The 17,722-nt window shown below is 46.6% G+C and overlaps 2 protein-coding genes and 1 non-coding gene across 3 annotated transcripts; 1 reads left to right on the top strand and 2 right to left on the bottom strand.

Annotated features, from left to right (window-relative positions):
• Nucleotides 1-1,006: 1,006 nt before the first annotated feature.
• Nucleotides 1,007-8,743, top strand: Dnase1l1 (deoxyribonuclease 1 like 1). The gene is made up of 8 exons (XM_038316816.2): nt 1,007-1,180; nt 5,355-5,659; nt 5,959-6,047; nt 6,338-6,424; nt 7,179-7,279; nt 7,430-7,542; nt 7,623-7,871; nt 7,994-8,743. The coding sequence occupies exons 2-8, from the start codon at nt 5,507-5,509 to the stop codon at nt 8,114-8,116; spliced, it is 915 nt and encodes a 304-aa protein (XP_038172744.1). The 5' UTR covers nt 1,007-1,180; nt 5,355-5,506; the 3' UTR covers nt 8,117-8,743.
• Nucleotides 8,744-8,813: 70 nt separating this feature from the next.
• Nucleotides 8,814-10,983, bottom strand: Rpl10 (ribosomal protein L10). Its single transcript, XM_038316817.1, has 6 exons — nt 10,885-10,983; nt 10,141-10,199; nt 9,949-10,056; nt 9,665-9,803; nt 9,149-9,311; nt 8,814-9,039 (listed from the first exon to the last, which is right to left on the bottom strand). The coding sequence occupies exons 1-6, from the start codon at nt 10,905-10,907 to the stop codon at nt 8,887-8,889; spliced, it is 645 nt and encodes a 214-aa protein (XP_038172745.1). The 5' UTR covers nt 10,908-10,983; the 3' UTR covers nt 8,814-8,886.
• LOC119805622 lies at nt 9,360-9,495 on the bottom strand. The gene has a single exon (XR_005283940.1). It is a non-coding gene; the product is annotated as a small nucleolar RNA SNORA70 (small nucleolar RNA).
• Nucleotides 10,984-17,722: the final 6,739 nt, after the last annotated feature.

The following is a 17,722-nucleotide window of genomic DNA, read 5'->3' as shown; positions in this document are numbered from 1 at the left end:
AAGGGCATTGAGCTTCTGCGACCATCATTCTGTGCCTTTCCACTTTCGAAGCCAGGTTTGTTATTGAGCCTGGGGTCACGTTTTCCACCAGGTTGGCGTCCAGGAAGCCTCAGAGATGCCCTTTTATCTGCCCCATCCATTTAAAGCAGTCTAGTCCCATGCAGCCCACACTAACTTCAAGCTCGTTTTCAAGTCACAGCAATTCTCCTGCCTCTGTCTCTCAAATTCTGTGGGCATCACAAGAGGATTTTTTTTAGAGAGGGATTTACTGTGATCCCTGGCTAGTTTGGAACTTAATATATAGACCAGGCTAACCCCAAACTCTAAAAGCATATGCCACCTACCACATCCTGGTATTGTTTTAAAATTCAGTTTTATTGATAGTACTGTAGTATTTGCCCCAGTGAGCTGGCGGGTGGAAGGTTGGGGGTACATGATAGAGTACTTGCCTAGCGTTCATGTGGTAGCAAAAGTAACAAATTTCTGCCCATGAGAAATGTTTTTGTTTTTGTTTTTTTCGAGACAAGTTTCTCTTTCTTTGGAGCCTGTCCTGAAACTCACACCAGGCTGGCCTCGAACTCACATAGATCCATCTTCTTCTAGAATGCTGGGATTAAAGGCATGCACCACCACCGCCTGACCTCCCATGGGACGTTTTTTCTAACTCCATAGTCATCCAACGGGGACCTGAAAGGACTCGGTAGCCAGTCGCGCTGCCTATCCTGTGCAGAAGGTCCATTGCTTTGGGTTTTCTGACAAATATAATTTAGGAAGGCCTAAGTACCTAGAGAGAAAGAAGACTGCTTCGCTCCCCGCTGCGGGAAAGGGGTCAGAGAATGAGCGAGCAAACCTCTTCACCGTGGTCCCTAGATTCAGGTAACTACTCAATGATGGACGGCGCGAGTGGCTGCTGTCTGATCAGAACAGGCACCACCCGTCTTGGGCGGGGAGGACAGGCAGGACCAGTTCCTAGGCACCGCCTCCTGGCCGGAGAGGCGGAGACCAACCCTGCTTGTGGGGACTAGGGAGTTGGTTGTGGGACCGGCTCTTGGGTGGGTCTGAAAGCAGGCTTCCTCTTCTCCCCACCCCAAGTCCGTAACCTGGCTGGCGCTGCGATTCTGTCGAGTGTTTCAATCGGTTCAAGGCTGAGGCAGGCGTGGGGCCAAGTTGGTCGGCAGAGGTATGAAAATGAGGGCTAGGGAAAGGGAGGAGGTTGCTCTACTACCTGGGGAGGGGCTTAAGAGGGGAAGGGAACTTTGATCCAGAACTAAGGCTGGTCTTGGAAGACTAGGATAGGCATTGGGCTGGGGCCAGGTCCAGTCATTCTTTGAGATTCTTTCCCAGAGTCCTAGCGGTCTCAGTCTTCAGATGTAGCTTGGTCAGTACAAAGCTGCACCAATGCTCACATGTATCCCAGAATAGGCACCAGTGCAAAGAGACAAAAATAAGCATGAGTGACAGAGCAGATGGCCAGAGAGAAACAAATATCAAGGCCAGGCAGGAAAACACTAACAGAAACACTGAGATGGGCAGAACCAGGAAGATAGAACAAGACAGATAGAATGAAACTAACAGAGAGGAGAAAGTGACAGGGTGACTGAGAAAAGCAAGCAGACAGAAGCAAAGGGCCTCATGCTTCAGAATGTGACATGGACAGTACAGTAAAAGGCTGAGCCCAAAAGATATGGTAAGGCAGAGGTGAACCTGAGACAAAGGTAAACCAGAGACATGCTCAAAAAGGGGCACCAGTAGCACCCAATAAAGTTGAAGCCAGCCTGGGACTGTAACATAGTGAGTTACAGGTCAGCCTTGGTTATAAATTGAGACCTGTATATGAACCAAGAGAATGAAAAAAAAAGAAAAGAGGGAAAGGAAAGTACATACCATGTCACAAATAGAAAGAGGGAGATGACTAGTATAATGGCTCAGCAGATAAGAACATTTACTGTCGCTGGGCGGTGGTGGCGCACGCCTTTAATCCCAGCACTTGGGAGGCAGAGGCAGGTGGATCCCTGTGAGTTCGAGGCCAGCCTGGTCTACAAGAACTAGTTCCAACACAGGCTCCAAAGATACAGGGTTTTCTCTGAAAAAAAAAAAAAAAAGAACATTTGCTGTTAAAGTTGATGGCCTGAGTTTGATCCCTGGAACTCACGTGCTGTAAGTAAAAAACCAGACTCCACATAGATGCATGTATACATGCATACATACACATACAAATACATATTTTTAAAAAAGAAAAAAAGGTTAAGAAGGAGAAAAAAATGCCTGAAGAGGTTCATGTTTGATTTTCTAATATGGATAGGATAAACTGGACCTTCTTGAATCTGGGACTGTCTCTGCCCTGGCTAGGAAGTGGGCCTATGTGGAAAATGGTACACAGCAGTTTGTTTGCTTGTTTATATTTTGAGACAGGGTTTCTCTGTGTATCCCTGGCTGCCTAGAACTCATTCTGTAGACCAGGTTGGCCTAGAACTCCGAAATCCGCCTGCCTCTATCTCCTGAGTGTTGGTGATAAAGGCATGCACCACCACTGCCCAGCTGCTTCTCGACATTTTGAGGAAGTAGGTTAAAAGAATGAGATTAAACCCTTATGCACTGTTAGTGGGTATGTAAAATGTCACAACAGCAATAGAGAGCAGTTTGGTGTTCCTTCAAAATTAAAAATAAAACCATCATATGAATCAGCAGTTCTATGTTAGGAAATTGAGGTGCTTGCTTTACTCAAAATGGCTGAGCTAGAGCTGGGTGGTGGTGGTGGTGCATACCTTTAATCCTGGCACTCAGGAGGCAACTGCAGGTAGATCTCTGTGAGTTCAAGGCCAGCCTGGTCTACAGAGTGAGTTCCAGGATACCTATGGATACACAGAGAAACCCTGTCTCAAAAAACCAAAAAAAAGAGGGAGGGGGCTGAGCTGGAAGATCATATAATAATCATATAATACAGTGTTTGGCTAGTTATGAGACTTAACATAGTATATCCTTCCCTACATAGCCAACATATGAGGCCCCGGGTTCTATCCCCAGCACTGCACAAGCCAAGCTTGGTGGTATACACCTGTAATTCCAGTGTGGGGAGGTAGAGGCAGGAGAATCAGAAGTTTGAAGTCAGCTTGCCAACAACAACAACAAAAAAAAAACCGCCAGGTGGTGGTGCACGCCTTTAACCCCAGCACTTGGGAGGCAGAGGCAGGCGTATCTCTATGAGTTCGAGGCCAGCCTGGTCTACAAGAGCTAGTTCCAGGACAGGCTCCAAAGCTACAGAGAAACCCTGTCTTGAAAAACAAAAACAAAACAAAACAAAAAAAAAAAAAAACAGGCAAAGAAACGAAACGAAACACTAGCCGGGTTGTGGTGGCGCACACCTTTAATCCCAGCACTCGGGAGGCAGAGGCAGGCGGATCTCTGAGTTCGAGGCCAGCCTGGTCTACAAGAGCTAGTTCCAGGACAGCCTCTAGAAACTACAGGGAAACCCTGTCTCGAAAAACAAACAAAAAAAAAATTTAAAAAAAAGAAACGAAACACTACAAGGTTAGAAATATAGCTCAGTGATAGAGCACTTCCTTAGCCTGGGTAAGGCCTCATCTTCAATTCCCAGTACCACATATTAAAAAAAATTAAATAAGAGCCTGGCAGTGATGGTGCACAACTTTAATCCCAGCACTTGGGAGGTAGAGGCAGGTCTGGTCTACAGAATGAGTTCCAGGACAGCAAAGGACAGCAAAGACTACACAAAGAGATCCTGTCTCAAAAAACAAAGTAAACAAAATAATCCAAGTAGTGGATATACCCCAATGCTAATGGACAAAGTGTGTCTGAGCATAGACTGAAATGTTAACTACCCTTAATAAGGAAGATGGGGCCAGGTAGTAGTGGCACACACTTTTAATTCCAGCACTCGTGGCAGGCAGATCTCTGTGAGTTTGAGGCCACCCTGGTCTACAGAATGAGTTCCAGGACCGCTAGGGCAGAGAAACCCTGTCTGAAAATAAACAGACAAACAAAAAAAAAGGATTAAAGACAAACATAGAGACAGAAACTTTGTTGTTGTCGCTGACCCTCTGTGAATTCCTGGCCTCAGTTTTGGCAAAGAAGTTATACTTACTGAGTACACAATTTCAACTAGAGAAGATGAAGAAACTCTGCATATCTAGGCTGGTAACAGTACACTGTGCTTGTGTTTTAGGCTAGTGGACTGAGTCTTTAAAAGGCTTGATTCCTTGTACATATCTGCCACTATTTAACTTCAATAATTCTTTTTTGTTGTTTTTTTAATTTATTTAACTTTATTTTATGTGCATTGGTGTGAGGGTGTCAGATCCCTTGGACCTGGAGTTACAGACAGTTGTGAGCTGCCATGTGGGTGCTGGGTCTAGAAGAGCAGCCAGTGTTTGTTTGTTTTTTTTTCCGGGACAGAGTTTCTCTGTAGCTTTGGAGCCTGTCCTGGAACTAGTTCTTGTAGACACAGAGATCCGCGTGCCTCTGCCTCCTGGGTGCTGGGATTAAAGGCGTGCACCACCACCGCCCGGCCAGCCAGTGTTCTTAACTGCTGAGCCATCTCTCCAGCCTCCACCCCTCCCCCCCGGCCCCTTTTTGCATTTTATTTATTTGGGTTTTTGAGACAGGGTTTCTCTGTGTAACAGTCCTTGCTGTCCTGGAACTAGCTCTGTAGACCAGGCTGGCTTCGAACTCAGAGATCTGCTTGCTTTCTGCCTCCCAGGTGCTGGGATTAAAGGCGTGTGCCACCACCTGGCTTTCCAGCCCCTTTTTGTATTCACTCTGTAGACCAGGTTGGCCTCAGACTCACAGAGATCTGCCTGTCTCTGCCTTCCAAGTGCTGGGATTAAAGGTGTATTGGCATATCATCGACCAGCACACACCCCCCCCCCCCCCGCCGCCGCCAATGATAATTTCTTGTCCATAAATTTCTTCAGATACAGATGGTGGGCCTTGCTTATGGTGGCTATGTTTATGGTTTGCTTTTTTTTCAGACAGGGTTCTTCTATATAGCCCTGGCTATCCTGAAACTCACTCTGTAGACCAGGCTAGCCTCAAAGTCACAGAGATATGCCTACCTCTGCTTCCTGAGTGCTGGAATTAAAGGCATTTCACCACTGCCCATGGCTTGTGCTTGTGTTTTGAAGCAGGGTATCATTATATAAATCAAGGTGGCCTCAAACTTATGATCTTTTTACCTTCATTTCCCAGATGCTGGAATTTTAGGAGTATGCTACCACACCTAGCCTTGTTTTTGTTTTTTGAAAGACAGGGTCTCAGGACTGGAGAATTGCTAAATGACAGAGTGCTTCTCTACCATGCCTAGAAAATTTTATGCCATACCACATGTATCTTATCAGGTGGTCAAGCCTAGTGTACAGAAGTTGAAACACTTCCCAGGAAGAGATGCAAGAAACATTCAGGGCCAGTAGCAGGAAGAGTACCAATTAGCTGAGATCAGCTACAGTGCCAATGCACTCTGGACAACCTGGATTCCTTTGGAAGGCTCCTGATGCCACATATGGCCATGCATGGCCTTGTTTTGTCTCTCCTGCTCATCCTTCTGGCTGGTGGGGCTGAAGCCTTTCGTATCTGTGCCTTCAATGCCCAGAGACTGGCACAGCCTAAGGTGGCCAAGAAGTCAGTGATGGATACCTTAATTCAGGTAAGTTAAGTTCATTGTTGCAGAAATCTGTGTCCCTAAGGACCTTGACCAAAAGCCCTCAGCTCTGCCTGACCAGGGACATGCACTAAAAAGGAAGGGGCATCAGGAAATGTGAGTACACAAATGTGAAAAGTGCCTTTCAACTATCATTTAATTACCAGTCTCTTCCTCTAAAGAGGAAGGTATAATGGAATGATGTTCTTTGTTTTTCTGGGTTCTTCCTAGTCCTCCTGTCTTCTGCTACCCTGGTCTTTATATGTCAACCCCTTAATTGGGTTGGTATCCCTCATTCCCTGCAGATCCTGGCCCGATGTGATATCACGGTTCTTCAGGAGGTGGTGGATTCTTCCCAGAAAACTGTCTCCCTTCTGCTTCAAGAACTTAATAGGTAAAGAAGGGTCCTGTCTGACTGGAGACAGCTCAGAGGTTAAGAGCACTGGCTGCTCTTCCAGAGGTCCTGAGTTCAGTTCAGCAACCAATTCCCAGCAACCACATGGTGGTTCACAAGCATCTATAATGACATCTGGTGCCCTAGTCCGTCATGCAGGCATATATGTATGTAGGCAGAATCCTGTACCTAATAAAATAAATTAAATTAAAAAAGAAGGGTCTTGTCAATCTAATCGGGGTTCCACCCAGAGCCTCAAGGGCCCTAACTCTGGGTTCTTATTCTGGCAGATTTGAGGGTTCCAGGAGTTACAGCTTCCTAAACAGCTCCCTACTGGGGCGCAGCACATACAAGGAGAAGTATGTGTATATCTACCGGTGAGTACAGGGGTTTAATTCTACCTTCATAAAGACAATTCTATCTGGTCCTGGTGGTCTGAAGACCTAGTTAGCCTATTTGCTTGAGGCCATGATTTCAAGACCAAATGGGCAATAATGAAAATGGATCTCAAAAAAATCTCATGGAAGTTCTAGGTAGAGCTGGAGAGATGGTTCAGTGGTTTAAGAGCATTTGCTGCTCTTTCAGAAAACTATTGTTTTATTCCCAACACTCACACAATAGCACACAACCATCATTAACTTCAGTTCCAGGGGATGGAACACCTTCTTCTGACCTCTGCAGACCCATGGTGCACAAACATACATGCAAGCAAAACACTCATACACATTAAATAAAAATAAATCTTAAAAACAGTTCCCGGGAGCCGGAGGCATAACTCAGTGGCAGGGTACACATTTATCCCCGGTGATAAAAAGAAAAACTCTATGCTAGAAGTGGTGGCACACACCTTTAATCCCAGCACTCAGAGGCAGAGGCACAAGGATCTCTGTGAGTTCAAGGTCAGCCTGATCTAGAGTTCCAGGACAGCTGGGACTACATAATAGAGATCCTGCCTAAAAGAAAAAAATAAATAAAATTTTTAAAAAGAAAAAAGAACCAGAAGTTCTAGAAAAAAAGGTTGTACCCACATGAAACTGGCAGAACAAGGAACCAAGAGTGCTCCTCCTTGACAAGCTTTGCTGTTTTGCGTAAGATGTGGGGCCACTACTTCCCACCTCTTGGTTTTCCCAGGTCTGACAAGACACAGGTCCTGAGTTCTTACCAGTACAACGACACAGATGATGTTTTCGCCAGAGAACCATTTGTGGCCCAGTTTACTCTCCCTAGCAAAAGTAAGAGGGAAAGAAAGGTGGGCCTGGCATATGTAAACAGGAGGGGGTGTGGCTGGCTCTCCTGTGGGTTTGTTCCTAAGGGGAAACAGAAGTGGATGTGTGTGAGAAAGGCTGGCAGCTGTGGCAGCCTTAGCTTCCTGGGCTTTGCAGTCCTTCCAAATGTGGTTCTGGTTCCACTCCACACTAGTCCCAAGGATGTAGAGAAGGAGCTGAATGCCCTATATGATGTGTTTCTGGATGTCTCCCAACGCTGGCAAAGTGAGGTAGGGGTGATAGCTTGAACAGAGGAGGGGATGGTGGGACTTTCCTGTGGCAAAACCCAACTGCTTGTTTTCATCTTTAGGATGTGATTCTGCTTGGAGACTTCAATGCTGACTGTGCATCACTGACTAAAAAGCGTCTTAACAGCCTGCTACTGCGTACTAAAGCAGGCTTCCACTGGGTGATTTCCGATGGGGAGGACACTACAGTGAGGGCCAGCACCAACTGTACCTATGACCGAATTGTGATGCATGGGCAGGGCTGTCAGACACTGCTGAGGGCTGCAGCTCCCTTCAACTTCCCCAGGAGCTTTCAGCTGACTGAGGAAGAGGTAGAGAAATTGGGTTGGCACAAGGGTTGCACAATGGCTAAGGGCAGAATTGTGGAGGGAAGTTGACAGGAAAGCCCCTCAACCCCAAGCACTGACATTTCCATTTTGCTGTCCCTCCCCAGGCTCTCAGAATCAGTGACCATTATCCTGTGGAGGTGGAGCTGGGCCAGGCAGCTCAGGGCATCCCCAACCCTTCATGTTGGGCTATTCTGCTGCTGTTACTTTTGCCATCTCAGCTGGGCTAGGTAACTTGGCCTTTCAGATGACTTGACTAGGACATTGGCATCTTATGGAGCTTAAAGCAAGGCCTCAAATACAGCTTTTCCTTCTGTTTTTATGTGGGCTTTCTGCTGCTTGCTATTTCAAGAGGAAGACAGGGCTGGCAGTGTTTTACCTAGTATATCAAATGTCCTGGGATTGATTCCTTTTTGAAATAGGACTTGTCAGTATATGCAACTCCAACTCAGGTAGTCAGGTGCACAGACAAAGGAGGTTCCAGGACTAGGAATGGGCTAAAGAACTCAGACTATGCCTAAAAGATTTATGCAACTGACCTCAAGAGCCAGATAGGAAGACTAAGTGTCCTAGAAACCTTACAGAAAATGAGCTCACACTAAAAAGAAAACTCATATGTGAATTTATTTACAAAAACTTCTGGTTTTTGTAAAACCAGATAAAGAACTGTTCATAGCACTATTTACTACAGGTTTGTTTCAAAATTTTTAGATGTAACTAATCCTGCTTCTCAAATGGCTAAACTATATGGGCCAGCCTTGTCTCTGGGCCACATATCCACTGTATGGTGCATTTACTCTGTATTCATATACATATCAAGCAAAATATAACCAATAAAGTCACCAATTTTAACTGTGTGTATGCCCACTCCACTACTTTGCCCTGTTTAACCAAACCTCATGGACTTAAGAATCAGATACAAATACATAAGCAGACTGGATGTGAGATTTATTACTGAACATGATTTGGTAGGGTACACAGGAGAGCACCGTGAAAGCCCTCAGGAGTGTAGGGCTCGCCACTTGTCCAGGGGACCACGATTAGGAATATATTTGACCCCACAGCCATCAGGAATCAGTCGCTTCTCAGCAACCATGTCTTCAAATTCATCTGCATTAAACTTAGTAAAGCCCCATTTCTTTGAGATGTGGATCTAGGAGACAGAAGACAAAAAAAAAATTACTCAGTGACAAGGATCAGTCTCTGAACCGATAAAACAAAAAACAAACAAAAAAAGCAAGCAGAAGTGAATTATCACCCACCTTCTGGCGGCCAGGGAACTTGAACTTGGCTCTACGAAGAGCCTCAATCACATGTTCCTTATTCTGTAGCTTAGTGCGGATGGACATGATGACCTGGCCAATATGAACCCTGGCCACTGTGCCCTGGGGCTTCCCAAAGGCACCACGCATACCTGTCTGGAGCCTACATTGGAGACAGCATTGAGATCAGAGACTTGAATAAGTGCCAGAAAATTGTCTCCAAGGTCCCTTAGGGCAACCCATACAGGGTAACAGGCTGCATACACTACCAAGGAGGCTGCTGTTTGCAACCATTGCACACCAGGCCCCCATGGGGAAAGGTAGCTGGTCGGCTTAATTAGTTGCAAAAAACAAAAAATCCCCCAAATAGTCATTTGGAACATGGGTCTTCTACATGAGTCAAGTGCTCCTAGCCAGAGCCAAGCCATGTTTCCAGCCCATCTACCTTGATTGACTGCTGAAACAAACCCAACATTAAGGCCAGATCATGAGAAAGGGTGCAAACTGCTATCTTACCTGTCGGCCCCAGCACAGGACAACATCTTGTTGATTCGGATGACATGAAAAGGGTGAAGCCTCACTCGAATATGAAAGCCATCCTTGCCACAACTCTTTACCATGTATTTGTTGGCACAAATACGGGCAGCCTCCAGAGCTGAGTGGGGACAAATACAGCACTTAAAACAGGATAGTGTAGAGGCAGGACTGGGGATGGAGGTAGTTAGTGGAATAAATCACGCAGAAAATTTCAGATTAATGCCTAAACAGGAAGAAAAGTCGATCAACAAAAGGGATCTCACCTTCGGAAGAGAGTTGTTCGTATTCATCTGACACCATGTGGCCACAAAGCGGGAATTCATCAACTTTTGCCTTCTTCCGTCCCAAGTCAAAGATGCGGATTTTAGCATCTGAAAACACGTGGTATTAAGTGCCCATGAAGTGAGAAATAAGACAGCACCACAGATCCAATTTGCAAGTTTGTCACTACTTACCAGGGACACCTCGGCAGAAGCGAGACTTTGGGTACGGCTTGTTCTTACAATACCGGTAACTGCAGGAGGAAGTCAAGTGTGATTAGGTGTAGCAACTAAATACAGCAAGGCTTAAGTAGTGAGAACGGGACAAGACCAACCGTGAATTCAGTCTCCATTACCAGAAACCAACACTAAGGTAATATTAAACAGCCTGCAACATAAGACAGAAACTAAGCACCAATATCTCCCCTAATCAGAATAGGGTGAGAAAGCACAATTTAAGTCGTGTGAGCATGTGTGAGCATGTGTGAGCATGACATAAAACCCGCCTCAACCACGTGAAGAGAATATGGCGCCCTCTGCAGGCACGCGGCTAGGTGGCGCCTACAAACTCTTGGCCGGCACTTGGTGTCCGGTTAAAACCACAATGCACAAGGCCGAGAAATAAAGATGGATACAGAAGTCACCAAAAGGACATGGGAATCTGTGTGATAAGGTTTACTTGAGAGACAGAAGATTGGATGCATACGCACATGCTTATAGTTCTACACAAGCGTTTTAAAACTAGTCTTAAGTCAACCATCCCACAAGCTTGAAAAGACAAAGCTCCCAGTAAAGTATTAAAAGAACCCCTGGGGTCAGTTTTTAGTTCAGGGTCGCTGAGTAACGGAGGGCCCGCCCCCAAGAAATGTCTTTGGGAAGAAATGTAATCATTTCCCCGTATTTACAGTAGAAAAAACAATATGTAGATTTAGCACTCACCACCGAGCGGGGCGGCGACCCATGATGACAATAGGACCGTCGGTAGCTGTAATGAAATGGCCAAAGTAAGAATAGAAATTTAAAATAAATCTAAGAGTCCCAAAAACGAACGCTGAAAGAACCAAGAACACAACAACGACACAACTCACTCACCGCGCCGGAGGAAAAGAGACGCTCCCACGCCTGCACATGCCTTATATAGGAGGCCTATCTTCCAGCGAGTAACCATAGAGTCCCAGCCATTGGGTGGTGTTGACACTCTAGCAGACGCAGGGATCATAGATGCAACGACGCTTTGCGCATGTGTATGAGGCCAGCCCTAAATTTACGCAGAACGCGTTGATGACTGGACACCGGAATTGGGAGCTGCGCGTTAGCGAATGGGGTTTCGACACATAGGCAAGAGAAACCAGCTTCCGTTTGGCCATTTTGGGCGGGGAGTCGTTCACCGACTTTGCTGTAACTAATATTCTAACAACATACTAAGACTTGAAAAAAAGGAGTTTTTTCCTCAGTGAAACTGGGCTGTCACGCAGATGTTCTTTCTCTAGTTTATGGGGCTGCAGATCACTGGTTCTGGTTTTCCTCAAGGCTACAGGAAACAGCGCAAAGCGCCATGCTTGGGACTCTGTGTTCCTTTGTCAGCTGGGAGGTTGGAGCCGGAGACCCACCCACAACGCTTCTACCTACACAGAAGAGCCCACAAAGAGCACCATGATAGGTACTTGGTTGCTCTCAAGAGGCCAACTAAAAGCCTCCGGAGGTGATTGCGGTCGTCATCGCTAATTGGGCTCTCCCCCACTCTAAACTCTCAGGGAAGATAACTTACGTTACCAAGGAGATTGTAAACTGGTCAAGGACAGTGGCAATACCACTGCTTCCATTTAGAGGGCCTTAGGCCATGCCCAATAGAGGCATCAGAACTCCTTTGCTGAAGGTTCCAAAAGAAAAAAAAAGTGTAGCACACTATTTCTTTCACTATGACGAGTTCAAAATGTGCATTTGGGTGTGTCTAGGAGGATTGGCAGCTAACCACTGACTGCTTTCTCATACAAGGTTACTATCCAGGGAGACACCAGGAAAATACTGTTCTGACCCAGGAGCACAGGTATGGCCATCAATCATTGAGATTCTTGAGTTCCTGGCTCTAGTAACACCTGGGGGAGACATGATAGGGACAGTAACTGTAAGAAAGCCATTGCCTTTTCTAGAAGTAAAGGTAGGAACTAGGAGCCTTCCCTCCCTACAGTTCTCATAGTGCAGCTTCTGAGTACACAGGCCCAGCTTGTCCTAACATGCTTAGGAGTCCCAGCCCCAGCCCAGAACTAGTAGGTTTCCTCTGCCTTTCTCCCAAATTGCTTCCCTGAGTTCCTGTAGGCTTCTGCACAGCAGTCCATTCTCAAACATTGCCATCTATCCCCTGAAGACAGCTGTGTCCAGTCAGTCCTTTCCCTGATTGATATTTGTGCAGTTGTGGTGGTGTCTGGTTCTTTAGCTGGAGGGGGATAAATGAGAATCTTTCTTCTCTCTCTCTCTCTCTCTCTCTCTCTCTCTCTCTCTCTCTCTCTCTCTCTCTTTCTCTTCTCGACACAGTTCTCACTATTTGTGGCCTTGGCTGGCCTGACCAAGCTGTCATTAAACTCACACAGACTGGAATTAAAGGCATGTGCCACCACACCCTGACTGAACCTAGCGTCTTACTGCTGTGGGAAGAGATCATCTCCCAGAGTCACCTACAGGTAGTCAACCCTTTCCCTTTTCACTTGTCTTTCTTCTCCAACTCCCTCTGGGCTTTCATTGCTTTAGGCTTACTCGGGATGGACTGCCCTTTGCTGATTCCCAACTGCTGTGCGGCATGTAACCTCAAGGTTAGTATCTTTCTTTTTGAAGATTTATTTATTTATTATGTATACAGTGTTCTGGGCACCAGATCTCATTATAGATGGTTATGAGCCATCATGTGGTTGCTGGGAATTGAACTCAGGACCCAGGAAGAGCAGTCAGTGTTCTTAACCTCTGAGCCATCTCGCTAGCCCTCAATTAAACATTTTTTAAGACAAGATCTGTATTACCCTGGCTGGCTTGAAGCTATGTGTATCAGGCTAGCCTCCATCTCACAGCATCCACCTGCCTATGTTTCCAGGGTGTTGGGATTGAAGGCATGTGCCACCACACCCAGCCAGTTATTTTTATGTGTATGGGTGTTTTACAGTATGCATGTAAGCACACCACATGCATGTCTGAAGCAGCTCCTCCACTGATGTCTGCAGCCCTCACCCCGCACCGCAGCTGTCTTGTCTGTGGCCTCTGTGGGTTATTCAACAATCACCTGCTGCTTGTCCCCTCTGCTCTTTTCCCACCCTGCCCCCTTGGCCTGGGCCAGCTCTCTAGAAGCCCAAGAGACTACTGGCCAGTTCTTAGTGGAGTACAGGTGCTGTGGCCCCCACTGCCGAGGGGAGCTCTACTGAAGGCATTATCCTCCTTGCCTTATGGAGGTGATGGGGGGGGGTTGAGCAGAGTGTCTGGGCTGTCAGGCTGACTAAGGGAGGAGGAATGGTCAGCTGGGCCTGCCCCCTGCCTCGCCCTGCCCTGAGTCCAGCCTGAACTTGCAGTCTATGGGCCCTGCTTTCAGCTGGAGCCAATCAGCCCCTAGTCCCCTTCTTGGTGTCACTGGGTGGGAGGGAGGTCAGGCTGTGGAAGGCTATGGCCATGTGGCCTTGACCTCTTGGCTTCTCGTACCTGTTGGCCAACAGAGCCAGGGCATGGACTCTGTTGTAGTTAGGTATCGCCACCCCACTGCAGACTCTAGGCCATGTGGCCTGGCTGACTTGCAGAACCAGCTGAGGCGGACACAACTGTACACCTTGCCTGCCTCTTCCTGGTAGCCTGTGGGACCTCCTGTATTTATTTCCTGAGTGGCTGGGTCTGTCAAGAATGGTAGGCATAGGACTGGAGAGACGGTCCAGCTGTGACTTGCTGTTCTTCCCCAAGACCCGGAATTGACTGGTTCCCAGCATCCATGTTATAGTGGCTCGCGACTATCTCTAGTTCCAGACTCAGGCAATCAAATGCCCTCTTCTGGCTTTTGTAGGCACCACATCCATGCAGGTAGACACTTAATACACATAAAACAGTTAATTCTTTTTAAAAGGATCCATTAAGGATGATAGGCATACTTGCAGGTGTCATATGCCTGGCTCCCGGCTGGGATGGAGCACCCATCTCTTTTCCTTTTGCCTCCCCGGCTAGGTATCTTCCAGTTCACTGCCTGGAGCCTCTCACCAGGTGTCCTCAGAAGCCAGTCCCATCCCCAGTCAGGCATCTTCTGCCCTGTCTACAGCCCCAGGTATTTCAGCCCCCTGTGTCCGATGTAGAGACAAGGAGATGGGGACCCCTGCTTAACTCAACTCAGCCTTGGGTGGTCAGTGGCTCCCCTGAGTAACTGCCAGGCCTTGGCTTGAGAAGAGGATGTGAAGGTGGGCCTGTGTAGGAAGAAGTGGTGCCAGTACTGGTTAAGAGACTCTGGGTGATTAGGGAGCAGGGGTTGTCCCAGGATGCAGAGTCCTAGCTATGTAGCATGGATAGCATTGGTCTTAATAATAAAACCCTTAGTCAGATATAGGATTAATGCTGAAAGCTCAGAGAAGCAGAGCAGCCAGCCACTAGTTCTTACCTCTGCTGAATCCTCAGACCAAAGGGGCCATCCTGTCCCTACAAATACTCAGACTGAATGCCATCTCTACGAAACCTCAGACTGAATACTGAGCTTCTGTCTCCTCCCATCTTATATTCCTTTCTCTGCCCAGCCATATCACTTCCTCCTTAGTGCTGGGATTAAAGGTGGTGTTTTAGACTGAGGGGGAAGCTGTGTCAACTGCCTCTGTTAGTGCTGTACCTCCTTGGATTTGCCTTTGATACCTCTCTTCCCCTGTCCAGGTGGGCAGCTTCTGGGGACTCCTAGAATGTTGGGCCCTCCTCTCTATCCTGGCTGTTTAACAATACCACCAATGGACCAAGGGAAGGGGTGTATCTAGTTGTGTCTGCCTGCCCCTTGGGCAGTGCCTTCTGTGAACAGATATCCTCAGACCATGAAGCATGCTAGTACTAGGTTTAGAAAGTCTGGATCCAGCCGGGCGGTGGTGGTGCACGCCTTTAATTCCAGCACTCGGGAGGCAGAGGCAGGCGGATCTCTGAGTTCGAGGCCAGCCTGGTCTACAAGAGCTAGTTCCAGGACAGGCTCTAGAAACTACAGGGAAACCCTGTCTCAAAAAAACAAAAAAGAAAGTCTGGATCCAGCGCCGGGCAGTGGTGGTGCGTGCCTTTAATCCCAGCACTCTGGAGGCAGAGGCAGGCGGATCTTTGCGAGTTCGAGGCCAGCCTGGTCTACAAGAGCTAGTTCCAGGACTGGCTCCAAAGCCACAGAGAAACCTTGTCTTAAAAAAAAGTCTGGATCCAGCACAAATCCAGTACAAAAAGTAAGTAAAAAGTGATGATCTAGTCCCATTTTTGACCTTTCTTAAGTGTCCCATTGCCTGTCAACCATTGGGTTCTTTTCAGAAGAAATCCTGGTAACTCAGGATGTGGCTCAATTTTTATAGTTCTAGCCTAGCAGACATAAAGCCTTGGACTACATCCCCAACACTTAATATTCTCATTATTATGACACACATCTGTAGTCCCAGTATTTGAAAAATTGAATCAGGACAAACAGGAATTCTAGATGATTCTTGGCTTTACAATGAGTTTGAGGCCAGCTTGAGGTTCATGAGACCCTATCTTAAAACAAACAGATGCCAAATTGTCACTGTTTTGTAGGTGCTCTCCTAGTGCAGATTCTGGCTTTGTCATGTAGAAGTCAGGCAGAACAACCCTTTGGCTAACCCTCTCTTATATGTTCGCTCCATCAGATGTACACTGTGCTTGCCTTGCTCTATAGGTACAGACCTTCCTGGACGTCTTCCCACACTGTCAATTCTGCTATGTCCCCCACTAGCTGTTAGACTCTTCCCTGGTCATCAGGGTCTAGCACACAGTAATGGTGACTGTACACATCATACTTGCATAGGTTGTACTTTCATGGTCATAGAGGGAGAAAACTGGGAGGCTGATCAGTGTCTGGCACAGTCTCTTGTTGACACTTGAGCAACTACACCCTGCTGTCTCCATCAGCTACTAGAGTCCTGAGGGCGGGGAGGGGTGTGTTTGTGTGTGTAGGATTCTTAGATCCCTCAGAAGTCTTGACCACTGAACCCTTGGAAATCTGAACCCTTGGAAACTTTTAGGGGTTACAGTCACAGCTGCCACTCAGGTATTGGAGAGTGGGTTCTGAAGTTCTACAGAGCTGGCAGCCTTTATTTCACTTGGAGGTCTATAAAGTCATCACATGTTGGTGGCCCAACACTTAGTTTATGTCTGGGTACTCATGTGCTTTTCTGAGGCACCAGAACCCTTAAGATTCAATGAGGCATGGAGATGGAACCTCATAGCTTGTAGAAGCCTTGGAGGCTGAGGACCAAAGCAAAATGAGAGGCCTCGGGAATTTGAGAGAAGCCCAGGCAGGTTGCTAGAGTCTTAAAGAAGGCTCAAAATCCCCAGGAACCATTTTTATTATTTTAATTTTTATGTGCATAAATGTTCGCCTGCATATATATGCACTATGTACATGCCTAGTCCCTGTGGAGGTCAGAAGAGAACATCGGATTCCCTGGAATGGAAGTAACAGATGATTATGAGCAGCCATGTAGGTGCTGTGAACTGAACCCTGTTGTGGAATATTAAGATGTGTTACATTTGTTTATACTGTGGAACATTTGTTTTAATGATGCAAAAATGTGTTGTATTCTTTTATGCTACATTTGTTTAACTCTGTGAAGCTGTGATTCTTTGCCCATCTCAAACACCTGTTAGGGAGTTGAAGCGATGGCTCAGCAGTTAAGAGTACTGGCTACTCTTCCAGAGGATTGGGGTTCAGCGCCCACATGGCAGCTCACAACTGTCTGTAACTCCAGTTTTAGGGGATCTAACACCCTCACACTAATGCACATAAAATAAAGAGAGTAAATAGAAGGAGAACAACATTATAGGAAGTGGAGGAACAAGAAGAGAAGGAGAGGACTCCAGGGGCCAGTCACCCAGTTACACAGCAAGCCACGGAGTAAGAAGGAAAGAAAAGATATACAGAAATAAAGAAAATTTAAAACCCAGAGGCAAAAGATAGACAGGATAATTTAAGAAACAGCTGACTAGAAATAATCCAAGCTAAGGCTGGGCATTTATAAGTAATAATAAGCCTCCATGTGTTTATTTGGGACCTGGATAGTGGGCCCCCCAAAAGAGCAAAAAGTTAAAGGGTAATAAAACAACCAACTACAGAACCCAGGTCCTTTGGAAGATTAGTCAGTGCTCTTAACCCCTGAGCCATTTTTTTAGCCTCTGGGGACTTTCTATTAGGTCCTTGGCCATGGATGAACCTAGGAACCCTTAAATTAATTAATGAGTGAATAAAAATTGGGAGATTTTGACATATTAAGGTCACTCTTCCTTTTCATACTCAATGCCAGAAAGATAGATACATAGATACATACAGAGATATTATGCTCTCCATACTTGCAACAGATTTGAGACCTGAGGTAGAGAGGGAGCCTTTTGTTCCAAAGCCTGACTGACAATGATCCCTATCCTTGGGCTTTTCAGAACCTAGATCCCTCATAGCTTTGGGAGGCTAACCTTGATACAACCACAGGTCCCAGGTGTTATACCCCATCTACTTCTGCCTGGTTCTAATCAAATCAGATGCAGTCCAATAGCCATCCCAAACATGTAGTCCCTTCTCAGTGTT

This window comes from Arvicola amphibius, chromosome X, assembly GCF_903992535.2.
Source record: "Arvicola amphibius chromosome X, mArvAmp1.2, whole genome shotgun sequence".
In the NCBI taxonomy this organism is placed as follows: Eukaryota; Metazoa; Chordata; class Mammalia; order Rodentia; family Cricetidae; genus Arvicola; species Arvicola amphibius.
This window is presented reverse-complemented; position numbering and strand designations above follow the sequence as displayed.